The sequence below is a fragment of the Cimex lectularius genome, unplaced genomic scaffold, assembly GCF_000648675.2.
Source record: "Cimex lectularius strain Harlan isolate CLEC.00 unplaced genomic scaffold, Clec_2.1 scaffold73, whole genome shotgun sequence".
NCBI classification, from domain to species: Eukaryota; Metazoa; Arthropoda; class Insecta; order Hemiptera; family Cimicidae; genus Cimex; species Cimex lectularius.
Window position 1 is genome coordinate 1,389,587 of NW_019392632.1, and position 16,451 is coordinate 1,406,037.

The following is a 16,451-nucleotide window of genomic DNA, read 5'->3' on the forward strand; positions in this document are numbered from 1 at the left end:
TGTACGTTCTTAGTGGTGCAGTGATAAAGATTAACACCACGTAAAAAATAATTATGTGTAATATTTTAGAGAATAACTTTAATTGAATGAACATTATTTAAGTTTTAAACTTTGATTTTGACACCAGTCCCTTTACTTTTATTATTACTACTGTAAATTTTTTTCTATTGTATCTTCTTTCTTTTTGTAATCTTATTTTATTTAAAATATATGTTAAATTTAAACAAAATGCATGAAAAGTTTTGTACCAAAGTTAGTGTAAAATTTTTTATACATAATATATATAATATACGTATATAAGTAATTAATTATTAATTTGGTTTTCTCTTTTATTTGTCATGAAGTTGTTATGTATGATATTAATTTATATGATTTTCCTCCTTTTTCTTTCTTCCCTTCCTTTTTTTTTTTTTTTAATAAGTTAAGAATTGTAATATTATACATTGTTTTGTTACAAGAATATTTTCACTGTTGGGGTTCAGAAATGGGTTTTGTTTGTTTTAGATAATTGTTCGGGAAATATTGTGAATTTTATAAACAAAATATAATTGAAATTAAATCAAACGTGAGATCTATTTGAAACCCTTTGAAATGTTAGACAACTTATAAGTTCTTGCCAATATTATCAGTTTGAAATAATATTTCAGGTTTTGCTATTTTTGTTTATACATTTGTTGTTGATGGCCAAGTGTTTATTAGGGTGTCTCATTTGTATTTGCCATACTAGGAGATGAATTTGATTTTTATATGAAAGTGGTTTGACCCCTTGTTCGCGGCACCCAAGCACTAAGCCCTCCTGGATGACAAGAATTATTTTCTTGTATCTTTCTTTCCCTTTAGTAAACTTTTGTTTCATTTATACACTAAAGCAGTAAGTTGGAACTGACATTTCAATCCGAACACATTGACTGCTGCTTGTTTGGAAGATTATAGAAACCCTTAGCTTCAATGTAGACATTTGCGGTTTTGCACTTATGCAAAAGAGAACTCCGGATACCAATCCAGGCATCGACTGAGATGCGCTTTTTCATTTTGCTAAAATTTGATTTATCCAGTTTTACTCCAAGAGTGCAAAATTACTATGTTGATGTAAAAATAGATTTTGTGAAATTATATGAGGGGGAAAAAACAACATTTTATTGGTAAAAAAATATATATTTTCAAACTAATGTTAGATTTCAAGGTTCATTTGTATCTTGATAATCTGTTGTCGTATAAAGATCCCTGTCCAGTCCGATTCTTTCATTTTCAGTTTGTGCGCCGACAGCACATGCCAGTAGAGTCTGGACATGCCTTTGCTCCTTAGAATGGTAAATGTAGCCGTTGGCTTTGTCAAAACTGTTTTTTATATTGTTCATCATACGTTTGTCCACGATATTTAACGGTAAGAAAGAAACAAGCCCATAGTTTTCGATAAGGTCGCTCAAAGCTTCATTGAATTTATGAAACTTCATTCTAGTAGAGCCGCACTCTTCTTCCAGGTACTCTAAGATATATTTCAAGTCCAAGACATCCGTGTAGTAATCAAGCCCGAATGGCAGTTTTTCCGCAAACTTGGCCATAAGATCCACTTTCGTCAGTACGTTGATGTGGGGCAGTTCAATGTGTAGCATTGTCGAAAGAGTGAGCATCAGGCTTGAAACAAATTTCCCAGGCTCGTTGCAATAATGCGCATCGAGTAGATACACAGCGCAAAGATTGAACCCATCCAATTTCAGCCTATTTATAATATTTCTAATTGACTCATGGTGAGTGTAAAGTTCTATCTGGCCTGGGCAGTCTATCATGACATATGTGCCCTTAATGTCTTTCAGCTGATCCAAGAGCCATTGTATGTTCTCTTCGAGGTACTCGAACGAGTAGAGGAGAGCACCATTCGGACCGAGCTTTTTATGAGACATAACGTCTTCCACAGTGATCAACTCGTTTACATCGACGTCTGCCTTGTACAGGCATTTTTCATTTGCCGGGTCTAAATTGACGATTGACACTTTTCTGCCTACCTGGGCCAAGAATTTGGACATCTCATGACAGTATGTCGACTTGCCTGTACCCGGTGGGCCGATGACTAATTGCCCAAAAGTAACTGACATTTTTATCTTTTCATAAAAATCACTTTCAAGCCATAAGATCTTTAAAATTATGATTAAAGTAAAAATGACCAAATAACGTACACAAAACCTATCCTTGTTTAACCTTTACAAATAAAGCCACTGGAATGCTGGAGCTGGATAGTGGTTGCTTTCATTACTGATGTGCAAGTGATATGCCAACAATGTGAGCATGATTTTCTAAAAATATATAACATTATTGAAAAAAAAGTGTTAATCTTTAAAATTATTAAAAGCAAGAAGTTCAGAAGAAAGATTAAAGTTAAAATTGGAATCCTCCCCAGATACAGATATATAATTTTTTTTCATCCAATTTTATGTACCTCCTTGCCACCTCAGAAATTACAAAATATATTTTATTGAATATAAAGGAACACATTTTTCACTACACAACCCCAATGCATCGCATGATGACAGAATGTAACAACATATGCAATACTATTAGTGTATAGCAAGGTCATGGGTTCGAATCTTGCTCATGACACTAACTTTTTCATCTCAACCAAGACCTTACATAAGAAGAATAATTAATTGAAATAAGTTATTTGGTCAATTAGACCACTAAACATAAATGGACTAATATGCAATACTGTTGATTTATTTAATACTTCTGTTTCCTCATTAAAACAGTTACTTAAAGCCTAATAATTTTATTTAATTAAAAAAAGAAGATAAAAATGTACTATGTATGTAGTTTATAATTGCTTTATTATATTATTTTTATATCTTATTCCTAATTGTTATAATTATACAGACAGGGTGTTTCATTAAATCTTTATGTTGTTTATTTATAAGTATTTATTGTGTTTTTCATTGACATATAGTATAGTGTTTTATTCTTTATTAATGTTGAGTTAGTTATAAGCATTGTATTGTATTTTTTTCCTTATTTTTGTATATGTTTTGTTTAAGAAATGGGTTTTTGATCCATAAAAATAAAATAAATTATGTATAAAAATCGAAATAAGTTTATACATATAACAAGGAATTTTTTGTTTTCAAGTAACAAAGTACAAGCAGAAAGTCTGGCTATACAGATTTTTCTGTACTAACTTAATAGTTAGAGAAAAAAAAATCAGCTAATACTTTTACTATTAAACATTCAATTTATTGTATCATTAAGAAACTTAATTAGTAAAATTGAATTAATCAAGCATTTATGGATGATTTGTAGCCTTGTTATTCAAATAAAAGATACATCATAAAATGTCTTTGTTAGCTAAAACTTCTGTGCCCCTGTTAGGCATTCTGTTGTCACTAATTTCATAAGGAATTTCACTATAAAGATGTTGCAACACTGCACTCAGTTGCTGCGGATGGTGATCCGCATCCCACATGTGCTCAATGGGATTGATATCTGAAGACAATGGGGGAAGGGGAGATGGGAAATTTCCAGCTTTTCTAAACATTTGTGTACAACTCTGCATCTGTGAAGTCTAGCTTTGTCATTAGAAATTGAAAATCCCTGCCAATTAGATCCCTGGTTTGATGAATGTATTACTCAATAATTTCTTGGACATAATGAACTGCGGTGAGGTTGGCTACAACAATGTTGAGTACAGTTCGTCCTCCAGTGTAAATCCCAGCCCACACCATTACACCGCTCCTCCAAACTGCACTCACTAAGGGACCAGAAACTAGGGCATTGTGTGCATCCCTGTTCCCGGTAGACTCTTCGGCACCTGCCTTCACTATACAGACAGAAACATGACTCATCAGTAAACATTCTGAAGAATTCTTTGCCTTCTGTCTTGAGGTCGCCCACTCATTTCAAATGCCCAGTTTTAGCAAACTGCCTATACAATCTATCCATGTTAGTTTTGCTCTTCCTCGTTTCCTCCTTCCGGCTGATTTGAGCTGCAAGTCTTTCTTCAGAATTGAAGTTCCGTCCGTCTGTAAGACATAGCCCATCTAAGTTTTCTTAACTGAATGTGCATTGACGGCGTCTACCTATCTGTATAAGACAATAAGTTCTTATGGTTATGCCTTATCCACTGATTATTTGCCTTAACTGGGCTGCAATTCTTTCTCAGCACTCTTCTCTCAAACACTAATAGTTTCCACTTGAACCAAGGAGTTAAGGAACACATTGAGCAACCTTTCTCTACATGCCAGACACATAAATGAGCTTTGGCCTAAATCTAAGTGTCTGTGTGTCATCCTCGCATGGCCTAACCTTAATCAAATGAGGATTACCCCTCTTCTACGAGTCAGATCCTCTGAGGGCCACCTATCAACAGTGCTCTTGATACTCGCTTCCACCTTCTTTTAATCATGTTTTATATAACATTTTTAGCTTCAGAAAAATAAATTGAGTTAACAGCAGTTTATTGATTATGTATATGGAGGAAATATGAGTTTAGTTAACTACTGTAAAGCCTGGAAATACAGATTATAATTAACATAAGAATTAGGGAATATAATTTAATATTTATATATGCATATTCACCTTCTTTTCATCTTTTGTTCTACCTCCTACAAAGATTCTGAATTTATTTATTTTTTGTTCATTAGGATAAATAGACACCCCCTCAGATGGTCTGTTAACCATAAGAATAGTCTTTCCATTTTACTTCATATAATATCTACCATCTATAGTTCCATATAGTATCTAAACTGGCAAATAAAGATTTTTATTAATATTATTACTTTACTATATACTAAAGTAGCAACAAATTTAAAAATGAAGATATAGGAAATTCAAAAATTAGTAAATAAAACAACTTCATTTACAAATGATCTTTCTGTATTAAAGTACTTGTATTTTGTTCAAATTAATTATGTACACATGTTATGTATATATTAAATGTAAGCTTTCAGGAATTCATTTCAGCCATTGTTTGGAAAATGGTAATTCAATCCCTAGATGGATTTTTTTAAACTGTTAATATACATGTAAGTACAGTGTACTCATATTAAAAGCTAAAAACACTATAGAGAAATTTAACTGATTTTTACGTTGATTCATTTCTTTTTGCTTTCCCTTTTAAAACTGCAGTTTCAAAAAGTTTACAGTAGAGTTTTATGGCAGAAGGAGTGTCATCATTTCCAGGTACTGGGTAGGTCACTAAATTAGGGTTACAATTCGTATCAACAATGGCGATTGTGGGGATGGCCATTTTAGCTGCTTCTAGTATGACAGGGTGTTGCTCCAGAATTGTTGTGAGCGTGTTGATTACAATGCAGAGGTCTGGAAGGCGTGTCATCGCCCCGAACATCATCGTCGAGTTGGTAAACATTCCCAACCTCCAGTATCGCGTGTGGGCAAACTCTTTGCAGGCGATTGCTGTATCCTCAATCAGGAGAGAATGCTGCGGGGCCTGACTGACAAAAAGGACAATGCCATCTCTGTAGGCAATGTGAGCGGTGAAGTTGAGAGCCTTCCTCAACAAGGCGCTTGTCTTGTCTAAATCGATGATCAAGTGTCCAAGCCTTGAACCGAATATGTATGGTTTCATGTTCTCATTGAGAGAGCCCATCTTGTGACCCAGGTGGACTCTAGCATCGAACAGATCCTTCACAGTGAAAAGATTATTAACGCCAAAATAATCTGGGTGATGTAAAGGATGAAGTTCTGCCTTTGAACCTAAAAATTAAGAATTTTAAGAAAAAATGGTATAGTAGTTTTAATTAAGAGGTTAGACTATGGTAATGGACAGGATCAATAAAAGTCTACAAAAGACCATGGTAGGTATATATCTTCATCAGGTCTACGATGTGGATAAGGGTTAGGAAATACTGAAAATCTCAAACTGTCTGATGGTCTTGATTCACCCAAGGAAGAGATATGCTTCTGTATGGTTCACAAAACCGCTCACTGATATTCTGAGGAATCATTTCCTTGAATGCTCATACTTAGTTACAGTTTCCTTATTTTAGGAACATTACAGATCTAATTGAAGAAAATGAGCACACTACATTGGCTGTCTGTCAGACTGTGGGTATGTTTTGTCTCAGACAGATTCAGCTCAAGCTAATTTTCACAACAGTAAAATCCGGGTTCTGACACTTGTGCGGGTTGAGAAGAGTGACTATGGAACCCTAGTATGGTTAAAACCTTTACAAAAAGAGACAAAAAATGAATATAATAAACAGATAAATGTAAGTAATTCGCATAGGAAATTGATCCGAAAACTTTTGCAATGGTAGTAGCACTGGGATAGCCACTATATGCATACACTTGACAATAAGTATATTACTACAGTTATAATTTATGTTGTACAGCAACATTGTGCGAGAAAATTCAATAGACTTTTAAGTAATAGTAGACTGTAATAATTACTTAAGGGAAAACTCACAAAACCCTGGACAGGCTAAAATTAAACAAGATGACTAAAATGGTATCTGACAATATGAAAGAAAAATTTAATTTTCCAAACTGGAAATGAGTTTTTTTTTAAGGACTTCATTTCTGAGTACCTAATCTCCAATCCCTTGGGAAAAGTAATAATGTGGACCTCATATGGGTGCCAATAAGGAATTGAACTAGAGGACAATTTACAAAAGAAGGTGCAGCATTCACATCCCTTGGACGAGAACAACTATTAGACATTACAAAAAGTACGTTCAAATCAGAATGGATATGTGAATATAAAAAGAAAATCTCACATTTGACTAAAATGTCAGATATTAAATAATTGAAAAAGTTTAAATTTATTTCAAACAAGAAGACCAAGTTACACAAATTGAAAAGGATGATTTTACTCACAAACTGGTTTTGCAGTTACTTTATACATTTACGGCTAAACCAGTTTGTGAATTATTGAAATAAATACTCATACTATCATCCACTTCTCAGAAGGCAGGAAACAAAGAATCATCTTCAAAAAATGGGTAAATCAGTTGATACTTGACAAATCTGCCAAGAAGAAGGCGTAGTAATATGTACAGCAAGATAATGAAAACATCTAATGAAATTAGCCAAGAACACTCAGAACAATGGTATATGGGACCACAGTGACCAAGTAGTTAGAGTGCCTGACTCATATTTGGGGTTCTGGGTTCAAATCCTGGCCCCTTCGCTTTATAATTTATTATTATACGAAAAATGTATTGTAAAGTGGTCCCCTTGTCCATGACACCCAAGTTGGCCGTTAAGCCTTCCTGTATGACAGGAATTATTTGACTTTTTGCTTTATTTTACATGGTATAGACACAAATGTGATCACAGTGGACTGGGACGTTTGTAAATACCAGGGACCCAGGGTTCTTTCATCAAAAAATGGGAAAAGATGACACTAAACATACATTAAAGCAAAGGCTAAAGAAATATTATTTTACTGATTACTGTTTATATAGGCTCAAAACTGCACATACATCATACATACACACATCTACAGAGTTGAGCCAATCACTTCTCACAGTCCACTGGTAATTCCAGAATTTGTAATTTACAATAAACCACCAGCAGACCTCTAGAATGTTGGCAAACCTTGGTCTTATCTGTCCAGCCACAGAGGTTGGGCTGTCAACAGCTAAATTATTTCAACATCCGACACAATCCTGGTTCCTAAATCACACTCTCTGATATTCTCCATCACCCTTTACACACTATATAATTAAACTAATTGAGGGTCGATGGGGTACTCAATATTCCACCATCGGCCCTTTAACACTACACTGGTGGTTAAGTCTGGAGGTTGAGACGTTCCGGCTTTTCATTACCATCCAGGCCTAAGCAAATTATTTTAAATTTGATATTAATGTTTAATTTAAATGTAATCAAAAATATTAATTTAAATACCATCCTCCACAACTGGATTCTTAAGAGCGACTGAGGACATCAGGCATTTTTTATTTCCCAGTGAAGCAGTAGGCAAACGAAAAACTAAAACAAAAAACAAATTGATTAAATTAATTAATTTAAAAAAATAACTTATTATCATAAGATATTGTTAAATTAAATATAAATTTGCAATTTATAAAGCCATACCCAGTCTTCCTAATTTCGTAGCCATTTCTAAACGAATGGTCTTATCCAGTTAATATTATAATTATTTAAAAAATAATATTTGTTTATAACTTAAAAGTTATCAAAAGCTTTTCACATGGGTTATCGTTAAATTTAACCTTAGAATATAACTTAAGCGTGTGATTAAAACCTCCCATCGTTAACAGCAAAGGAGGTTTGACTGTTTGAGCGTCCCCGGTGAAGCGAGAGGCATTATTTTCCCTGACATTTTTCTTTCTTCTTTCAAAAATGCTCGAGGTAAATTGATATAAAATACAACCCATGAGTTGTTTTTTTCAATTAAAAATGTTTTTCTTAAAGGAGGTCCAAAGGCATTCGGTGCACACGCTACTGTTCAGATCTCTAAAAAGGACCCATGACATGTTCCTGGCAAGCCAGGGGGTTCTGCCTCCTGTTGATGAATTAGCGTGAGTATTGGTTTAATTAAAATTATATAAACAATCTTCTTTAAATAAATGACGACTGAGACATGGTTTAAACACAACATTCTTCTTTGAACAGCAGTATTTTTTTCTCTGTGTTTTACTTTCTATTTTGTAAGCAACCTGTTGGCATGCAGTTTGATTGACTTTATTCAATGACTATTCTCTCAGGTCTTGAGAGATAAATTTCAGCATTTTGCCATCTCTAGATGCTAATCTGTAGGAACATACTTGCAACAATCAGAAAGTGCCATAAAGGCTGATCTCACAAAACTAACTAGATAGTCAAAAGTCACAAATGATTCAACCTAATTTTAACATATGAGTGAATCTCTATAGTAAAGGCAGCTCCAGACATGCAGGATTGGCCGAATGCCAAGCAAAGGTTCACCGAATCCTGACTAGTGTGAATGAGTGCTCGGTTATTCGCTGAGCAACAATATTCAGTACTCACCATGCTCAGCTAATTGTTGGTTTTCTTGTCTGCTTTAAAGTGCGCAAATATTCATGATTTAGCCAAACTCAAAGTATCCACACATTTGGGAATTAACTGTAATAATCAATTAACAGTTATTACTTCTATTTAAAGCTGTTTATTTTTCAATAATAAACAATCCCTAACTAGTATAGATGTATTAATGAAAGAACAAGGCGTTATTTCTATTGGCCCAACTTTACAGTCTTGGAGTTACTAAATTTGAACCAATGTACATTGCCATATCTTACTATTATCTTGGATGGAATGGATGGATCTGTAACTGCATTAATGTGTATCGAGGAAGTTCTTCTAGAAGCTGTGGCCACATTCACTTAATTTATTAGGGACAACTTTGTGTAAATGCATGTTGCTTGAGGTTACCCATTATTTGGAGGATGTAGGGATTACCATAAAGAATTGTCCAACACTTATGGGACATGATAAAGAGATGATTTAGACATCGTTTGCCACCTCCAACAAGTGTTGAACAACTTCAAACTCCTCTCATATCCTCCAGCATGAGCACCAATTGCTTGTGTTGTCCATTAATTCCTGTGACTCCTTTTATGCATTTTCAGTTGGTCCTATGCCAGCATGTCATTGTTGTTTTTCCAAGACAACCTCCTGCCACATACATCCTAATAAATAAAAATGATTCATAAATGGTTTAAATTGACCTTCTTCTCTTTAGTCCTGTTCTCGCTCCTTCAGACATGTTTTTCAAAACCCACCCCTATAATTTTATGTTAGCATTGATGCTTTATTTATTTTTGTACATGTTTGTTGTCTTTTTTACATGTTTCCACAATACTTGAATTATACTTGACCAGAGATTGAATAATGTATGTTTCACTTTCTTTCATTTCTTATTAAATAACTGGATTGTCTTTTTGCACTGTGCCTGCAAGAATTTGTGTACTATGCATAATTTATTACCATTATGTTACTTTATATTTAAAAGGTATGCATAATAAAACTTTTTTTTGCTAAATATTTTAGAGATAAGTTAAAGAAAGGAGTAAAGGCGAGGGACAGCTACAGCTTAGTATTGGATAAAGTTCAGCATAATAAAGCTGTCAAATCAAAGGATGCTGATAAAAGCGATGCACCCCTAGAAGTGCCAGCTGAAAATGTAGATCTCCCATCAGAAACAAACACATCAGTTGTATCTTACATACCGAATACTGGAGCAGTGGTGCAAGCCCCTAGCAATGTGGTTTCTATCCAACCCCGCAAAGCTCCAGCCATGCCAAAGCCAAAATGGCATCCTCCTTGGAAACTATACAGGGTCATCTCTGGGCATTTGGGTTGGGTTCGTTGTGTAACAGTTGAACCAGGGAATGAGTGGTTTGCCACAGGATCTGCTGATAGAGTTATCAAGGTAAGAAATACTTTTTTCCTACCTCATATACTTATGTTAATGTGTATACACATAAAACCATGTTGAACAAAATTGTCTGCATAATGTTGTAATTTTTCAACCAATGTCTTTGTTGGTATTAACGTTCTGTTGAAAATTTGATAGATTTGGGAATTGGCAACTGGCAAATTGAAAGTTTCGCTGACAGGGCATATAAGCAGCGTTCGAGGACTTGCTGTCAGCTCCCGTCATCCTTACCTCTTCAGTTGCGGTGAAGACCGTCAGGTGAAATGTTGGGATTTGGAATACAACAAGGTCATCCGTCACTATCACGGACATTTGAGCGCAGTCTACTCACTCACCCTTCATCCGACGATCGACGTACTTATAACTGCTGGAAGGGACTCAACTGCTCGTGTTTGGGACATGCGGACCAAAGCTAACGTCCACACTCTAACAGGCCACACCAACACTATTGCCAGCGTCATATCACAAGCAGCTGAGCCACAGGTAAAAAAAAATAAAAAAGAGAATCCTTCAGATTTTGTAAATAAAACTTTTAATTTTCAGGTAATCACAGGGAGTCATGACTGCACGATTAGATTATGGGATCTGGCTGCTGGGAAATCTATGGCAACACTTACCAACCATAAAAAGAGCATCCGAGCTGTAATATTTCATCCTACATTGTAAGTTTCAGTTTGGTATTGAAAGAAAAAGATGCTCAGTAATAATATAAAATAAAACTTCTACAGATACATGTTCGCATCAGCCAGTCCGGACAACATAAAACAGTGGAAATGCCCTGAGGGCGTGTTTCTGCAAAATCTATCTGGCCACAATGCAATAGTCAACTGTTTAGCTGTTAACCCAGAAGGCGTTCTGATTTCCGGGGCAGATAATGGTACTCTACACTGTTGGGACTGGCGGACTGGATACAATTTTCAAAGGCTGCAGGTCTGTAATAGCTTGCTCAACCCAAAACACAAAAACGATTATTGTCTTAACTGACTTCTTTCTAGGCTCCGGTACAACCTGGATCAATGGACAGCGAATCTGGAATATTTTCGATGATATTTGACCAGAGTGGAAGTAGATTGATAACAACAGAAGCTGACAAGACGATTAAAATCTACAAAGAAGATGATACTGCGGTAAATTTTGTTTAAACAGGAAATGACAACTTTTGTTAAATTATTAATTGACTTTTTTCTTTTTTCCAGACTGAAGAATCCCACCCTATACACTGGCGACCGGAAATTATCAAAAGGAGGAAATACTAGAATGAAAAACATGTATATATTCTATTGTGTAAATTTTATACAAACAATATATTTTCTTAATATGTATAAAAATTAATTATTTATATATAAATTAAACACTTTTTGATCAATACAATATCAATTACGAAGTATTTATGTTGAGTATATATTGTAAATCAACCCTAAAAGAACCAGTTTAAATGAACCAATTTTTTTTTGTAAATATTAATATGCGTATCACGCATGGTTTTAAGTGTTTTATATGATCTATCATGACTATTTTATCACACCTGAATGTTCAGCTTTAAAGCAGTTGCTGATCAATTGTCGAAGAAAATAATTAGTTTCAGAGTTTAGCTAAAACTAGAAAACAATGGTTATGGCCAAAAAAGTTAATTTTTTACTTGTTTAAATTACAATGATTGTATAACCAGAATTTATTGTCCAATTGTAAAATGTTAAATGTAATAAGCATTTATTTTTAAACAATTGATGTTAGTGTAAAACAAAGTGAACTAAACGAGGAATGTTGTAATAAGAAACCTTTTTTCATCAATTTTAATATTAGATACAATTATATGATATATATCTATAAATAAACAAAAACATTTTTAAAAAGTAAAAAATATTTAATCTAGACTCAGGATTTTTTATTGCCAAAAAATACTGGTGTTCAATTTTCTACAGTATCACATGAACCCCTGTGAATGTAAATAATTGTGTTATAATGCTGATCATATGTACTGTTAAATAATATTTTAAAAAAAAGCATAATCTTACAAAAATGTAAACAATTAGGAGGAAAAAATGGCAAAATTTGAAGGCTTGTGCTTTCTTTTGTTAACGAAATACAGTCGAATCAGAGTTCATCATCAAAATTGATCTCCTCCTCAGGAAAGTCTCCAACTTCAATGTACATCGGTTTGACAAAACTTCCGTATTTTGGCGGGCACTCGAAATACCGTTTTCCTTGAACACTAAAATTATTGTCATTTTATTATTATTATTTTATTTATTTATTTTTTTGAGAAGTTGCACTACAAACTTGCAAACACAACTTACGATCCATCATTTTTTCCATAAGGCTCATCAAATTGAACACCAACCCAGAAGCCAGAGTTGAATTCAGTAGTTCCTGTCAAAGAGATATACTTTTGTCATGCTTTATCATATAGTTTTCTCTAAAATTGTTTATCAAACAATTATAAAATTAGGATGAGCAGGAAGTAAATAAATCAAAAAATCTTATATTTACAATAAATAATTTTTAATTATGGAAATATATACTATATTCAATGAATAATTGCCATAAATATATATATGTGTATAAATATCTGGTGTACAAATTGTATTTTAATTATAGAAAAAAAAAAGCCATTCTCCAAATTTTACATCTTTCAACATTGGTTAGTCATTGCTATCAGCGGTGAAGGTCAGGATTATTTGTAAAGAAAGGAAGCCAGAGATTCCATCATTTTGTAAAGATTTTACTCAATGTGAGAACAGGTATTGTCTTGAAACAAATATTTTTTTATTTAGTCTGATTATGCCTCAATAAAACATTAAGAAAGTGAACCATGCTGATAGAAGTAGTCACACACACACACATATATATATATATATATATATATATATATATATATNTTCTAGTTTTTAATCACCCTGTTATTTTTCTATACATATAGTTAGTATAATTTAAAAAATTCTTACCAACATATTTTACTGTGGCTCTTCTAACTGGCTGCATGGGTGTACTGACTTGGCATCTAAGCCCGACTTTGATGTCCTTCAGTTTCTCCTGCTCCAGTTCTTCTTCTCTCTTTTTTTCCCTTTCTTTCTTTTCCACTTCAGTTTCGTTGTACTTTCCAAGTCTGTGCATCTTAAGATATGACTGGAGAGAATCTGAAATAATTTATTTTTCACTGGATAACTTAGCTTAAGAGAGCATTTAACAATGTGTGGCTTCAAACAGGGGGGCTTAACATGCGACTTGCATGCTGGGTGTCATGGAGAAAGGGTCAATTTTCATATTATCATCAATTAAAGTCATGGGCTATGCCAAGATTCAAACCCAGAACTGCTAGCTAGATGTCCTTACCACTCGACTTTTCTGTCTTAAATTAATAAAATTTAAATAATTTAACACCAGAAAATAAGTGAAAAAGGAAAAACATCAGTTTCCAGGCACGGCAACCCAATCATAAGCAACAAAGTATAATATTTATATAATATATATTTATTGTCATATGCTATCTGACATACCACAAAGTGATTTTATATATACTCTTTTTTGCATACAACAGTTGAGCATCACCTTCTTATGTAGCAGAACCCTCTTTATGAAGGCTGCCATCCTTATGCTCATGATTCTGACAACAGTGTCTGGTGTAATCTGTCCTATGTCCATCCCACAGAGAGTCGCCAAAAAGAAGGGTCTACCATCTTCCCCATCCTGAATATCAGTGGCCAGTCAGGAATCGGACAAAGTAGTCAACTCCTCCATGTCTCCTCTCAGACCAAACAGTAGTGTGCTGAACCATCCATCTCTTGCATGGTTCGAAGAGCCACCTTTCCTTCTATTTACATGAGGTCAGAGCCATTAGATCAAGAGGGATCACTCTTGCGGCACTAGGACTGCTGGCTCGGAAACCATTCTGTAGGAGCTTATTTTTATAGCTCCTCTCCATTGGACAACTGCTATTTGTTTATGAAATTATCTTTATTTAGTGCTTCGGCCCATACATCAGATCCGTACAGCACGATTGAGTGGGCAACCCACATTCCCCCATCATCTAATGGGTTATACAGGATTGGTTCAGCATAAACCCCAAAAAAATTGGGTTATAGTACATCCTAAATAAAGTAAAATGCAACCAATCAAACCATTCTATCTCAATCTGGCTGGACTTCAAATTTTTACATGCTTTATTGAAAAATCCCAACCTTAAGCCATAAAGTGGCATTTTTTCAAGATCTAGAGAATCTGTACCAATTCGAGACAAGTTCAATCCTCTCCTATTTTGTCACAATAGGAATACAATATATAAAATAAAAAATAAATAAAAAGTCCTTTTCTTGCAATTTTCACATTTGCACCACTTTTTTTTAATATTCCAGGTTGATTTTACCAAAGAAGAGGGTTGATGTTTTTGGTAATTTGAGTACACCATAAGAAAGCTTATTAAATGAAAAAGTTTTCTTGATGTTGACCCCTATAAATATGTTTGTTGAAAACAGTTATTTTTGGAAATTTATCAAAAGTTTCACTTTTTCTAAAATTCTTCATTTTGGGTTTAATTAATGAATTTACATCGGCCTTTCATGACATTAAAAATAGCTCCTTCTTATAGCTTTAAATTTTCTTGTAGGAAATTTAATGCAGAATTCAAAAATGTGGTTAAAAATTGTAACAGACGCTCTAGATCTGCTAATTCATGGCTTAAGGTCGGGATTTTTCAAAAAAAAAAAAAAAAAAAACGCAAAAATTCATAACTTCCAACTGGAATAAGATAGAAAGTCTGGTTGGTTGCATTTTACTTTATTCAAGATGTACTGTAACCCTATTTTTTTGGGTTTATGCTGGACCACAGTATAAAGTTAAGACTCATCTACCATATAGGCTACTAATTATATTTTTATGCATCATATGCTATCGGGCACACCATAGGGCAATATATATTAATACCCATCTTATTTGTAGTGATTTCCCACACTTGATGTTCATCAGCACCAATAACGGAAAAATTTCATTGACTTTCAAACTTAAGTCAACAAGCTGGTCCAAGATCTTACTGTCAATTAAGTGTTGCAGAACTTGCTACTTAGGAATCTATGCAGATTCAATGCTAACCGAGATAATATGAAGTACCCTATTAGCAAAATTTGATTTGGAGGATAACTGTCACCTGCTAAATGGAAGATACGATATTATGACATTTCAAATTAAGCCAATTTGGACTTAATATGTTCAGTGCAGCCTAACAATTTAATTTTTTTCTGCGACATTATCTACATGCTGGCCATCCATCCAGCAGGTTGGGCCAGTTTTGGCCTTCATGTAGGTTACCAGCGTGTTAACATTTCAAACTCTGCACTTATTGTTTCATACCTAAATAAAATAAAATAACCCCCAAGAGATTATTAGCTTGGTAGGTTAAAAATATAAAATTTTATCAAAGTTTGGGTTATACCACATGTTCGCTGAATAGATGTTTACCTGTCCGTTTTGCATAGTCTTCTTGCGATAGCTCAAATTTTTGTACATCCATGTCATAATCTAGCTGTTTCCTGAGTTCAAAGTTGTCCTCAACCTGCAAAATTTTCATTTTTAATCTTATCCTGACAATCTATTTCTATATTACTTACATGTATTCGCATTCCATCGTCGATATGGTACGAGCCAAGTAACGCCTCATCATTGTCAAGATTGCATATTAATTTGTCTGTTTTGTCAAAAGCTTTGATCTTCATTGTACCCGGGTTGCCTCCTGTCAGAATTTCCAGTTTTCCCTAGAGGGTCGAAAAAATTACAAATACCTCAAAACTGAACTAATTTTTTAATACCTTCAAATCCGCTATTGTTATCCCTTTGTGAAATCGCCTTTCAATTGATTTATCTTCACATGAAGAAGTTATGAAGACATTGAGAAAATCGCTTGTTTTCACTGTGTATTCAGTCATTTTGTTGTTTTCTATTTGAAAAAGAAAAAGAACTATTTATGCTTTCAGCACGAGTAGATGGAAAATTCCTTGCTAACTCCTTAAAGGAATTAATTTTACTGTTTAAAAAAAAGAATCGGCTTGTGCAAAAATTACAAACTTAGTAACCTGCCTACTATTTAAAAAAA

The 16,451-nt window shown here is 33.9% G+C and overlaps 4 protein-coding genes across 5 annotated transcripts; 1 reads left to right on the forward strand and 3 right to left on the reverse strand.

Moving 5' to 3' along the window:
- Window positions 1-1,140: 1,140 nt before the first annotated feature.
- LOC106662702 (GPN-loop GTPase 2) lies at window positions 1,141-2,236 on the reverse strand. Its single transcript, XM_014386940.2, has one exon. It carries the CDS (start codon window positions 2,091-2,093, stop codon window positions 1,179-1,181), a length of 915 nt encoding a protein of 304 aa, XP_014242426.1. The 5' UTR covers window positions 2,094-2,236; the 3' UTR covers window positions 1,141-1,178.
- Window positions 2,237-4,839: 2,603 nt separating this feature from the next.
- LOC106662836 (28S ribosomal protein S2, mitochondrial) lies at window positions 4,840-8,205 on the reverse strand. The gene is made up of 3 exons (XM_014387225.2): window positions 8,044-8,205; window positions 7,855-7,938; window positions 4,840-5,697 (listed from the first exon to the last, which is right to left on the reverse strand). Exons 1-3 carry the CDS (start codon window positions 8,066-8,068, stop codon window positions 5,066-5,068), a joined length of 741 nt encoding a protein of 246 aa, XP_014242711.1. The 5' UTR covers window positions 8,069-8,205; the 3' UTR covers window positions 4,840-5,065.
- A 1-nt stretch (window position 8,206) lies between these two features.
- LOC106662835 (pleiotropic regulator 1) lies at window positions 8,207-11,756 on the forward strand. The gene is made up of 8 exons (XM_014387224.2): window positions 8,207-8,319; window positions 8,383-8,489; window positions 9,982-10,363; window positions 10,508-10,852; window positions 10,913-11,031; window positions 11,098-11,299; window positions 11,365-11,496; window positions 11,566-11,756. Exons 1-8 carry the CDS (start codon window positions 8,311-8,313, stop codon window positions 11,623-11,625), a joined length of 1,356 nt encoding a protein of 451 aa, XP_014242710.1. The 5' UTR covers window positions 8,207-8,310; the 3' UTR covers window positions 11,626-11,756.
- Window positions 11,757-12,213: 457 nt separating this feature from the next.
- Window positions 12,214-16,451, reverse strand: LOC106662837 (tubulin-folding cofactor B-like). 2 transcript variants are annotated; one of them, XR_001339966.2, is made up of 7 exons: window positions 16,168-16,451; window positions 15,970-16,113; window positions 15,821-15,914; window positions 13,315-13,506; window positions 12,667-12,739; window positions 12,385-12,581; window positions 12,214-12,305 (listed from the first exon to the last, which is right to left on the reverse strand). XR_001339966.2 is itself a non-coding variant. In XM_014387226.2 (6 exons), exons 1-6 carry the CDS (start codon window positions 16,282-16,284, stop codon window positions 12,464-12,466), a joined length of 738 nt encoding a protein of 245 aa, XP_014242712.1. In that variant the 5' UTR covers window positions 16,285-16,451; the 3' UTR covers window positions 12,260-12,463. The 2 variants fall into 2 exon arrangements, 1 of the variants encoding a protein (XP_014242712.1); XM_014387226.2 differs by having other exon boundaries at window positions 12,260-12,581.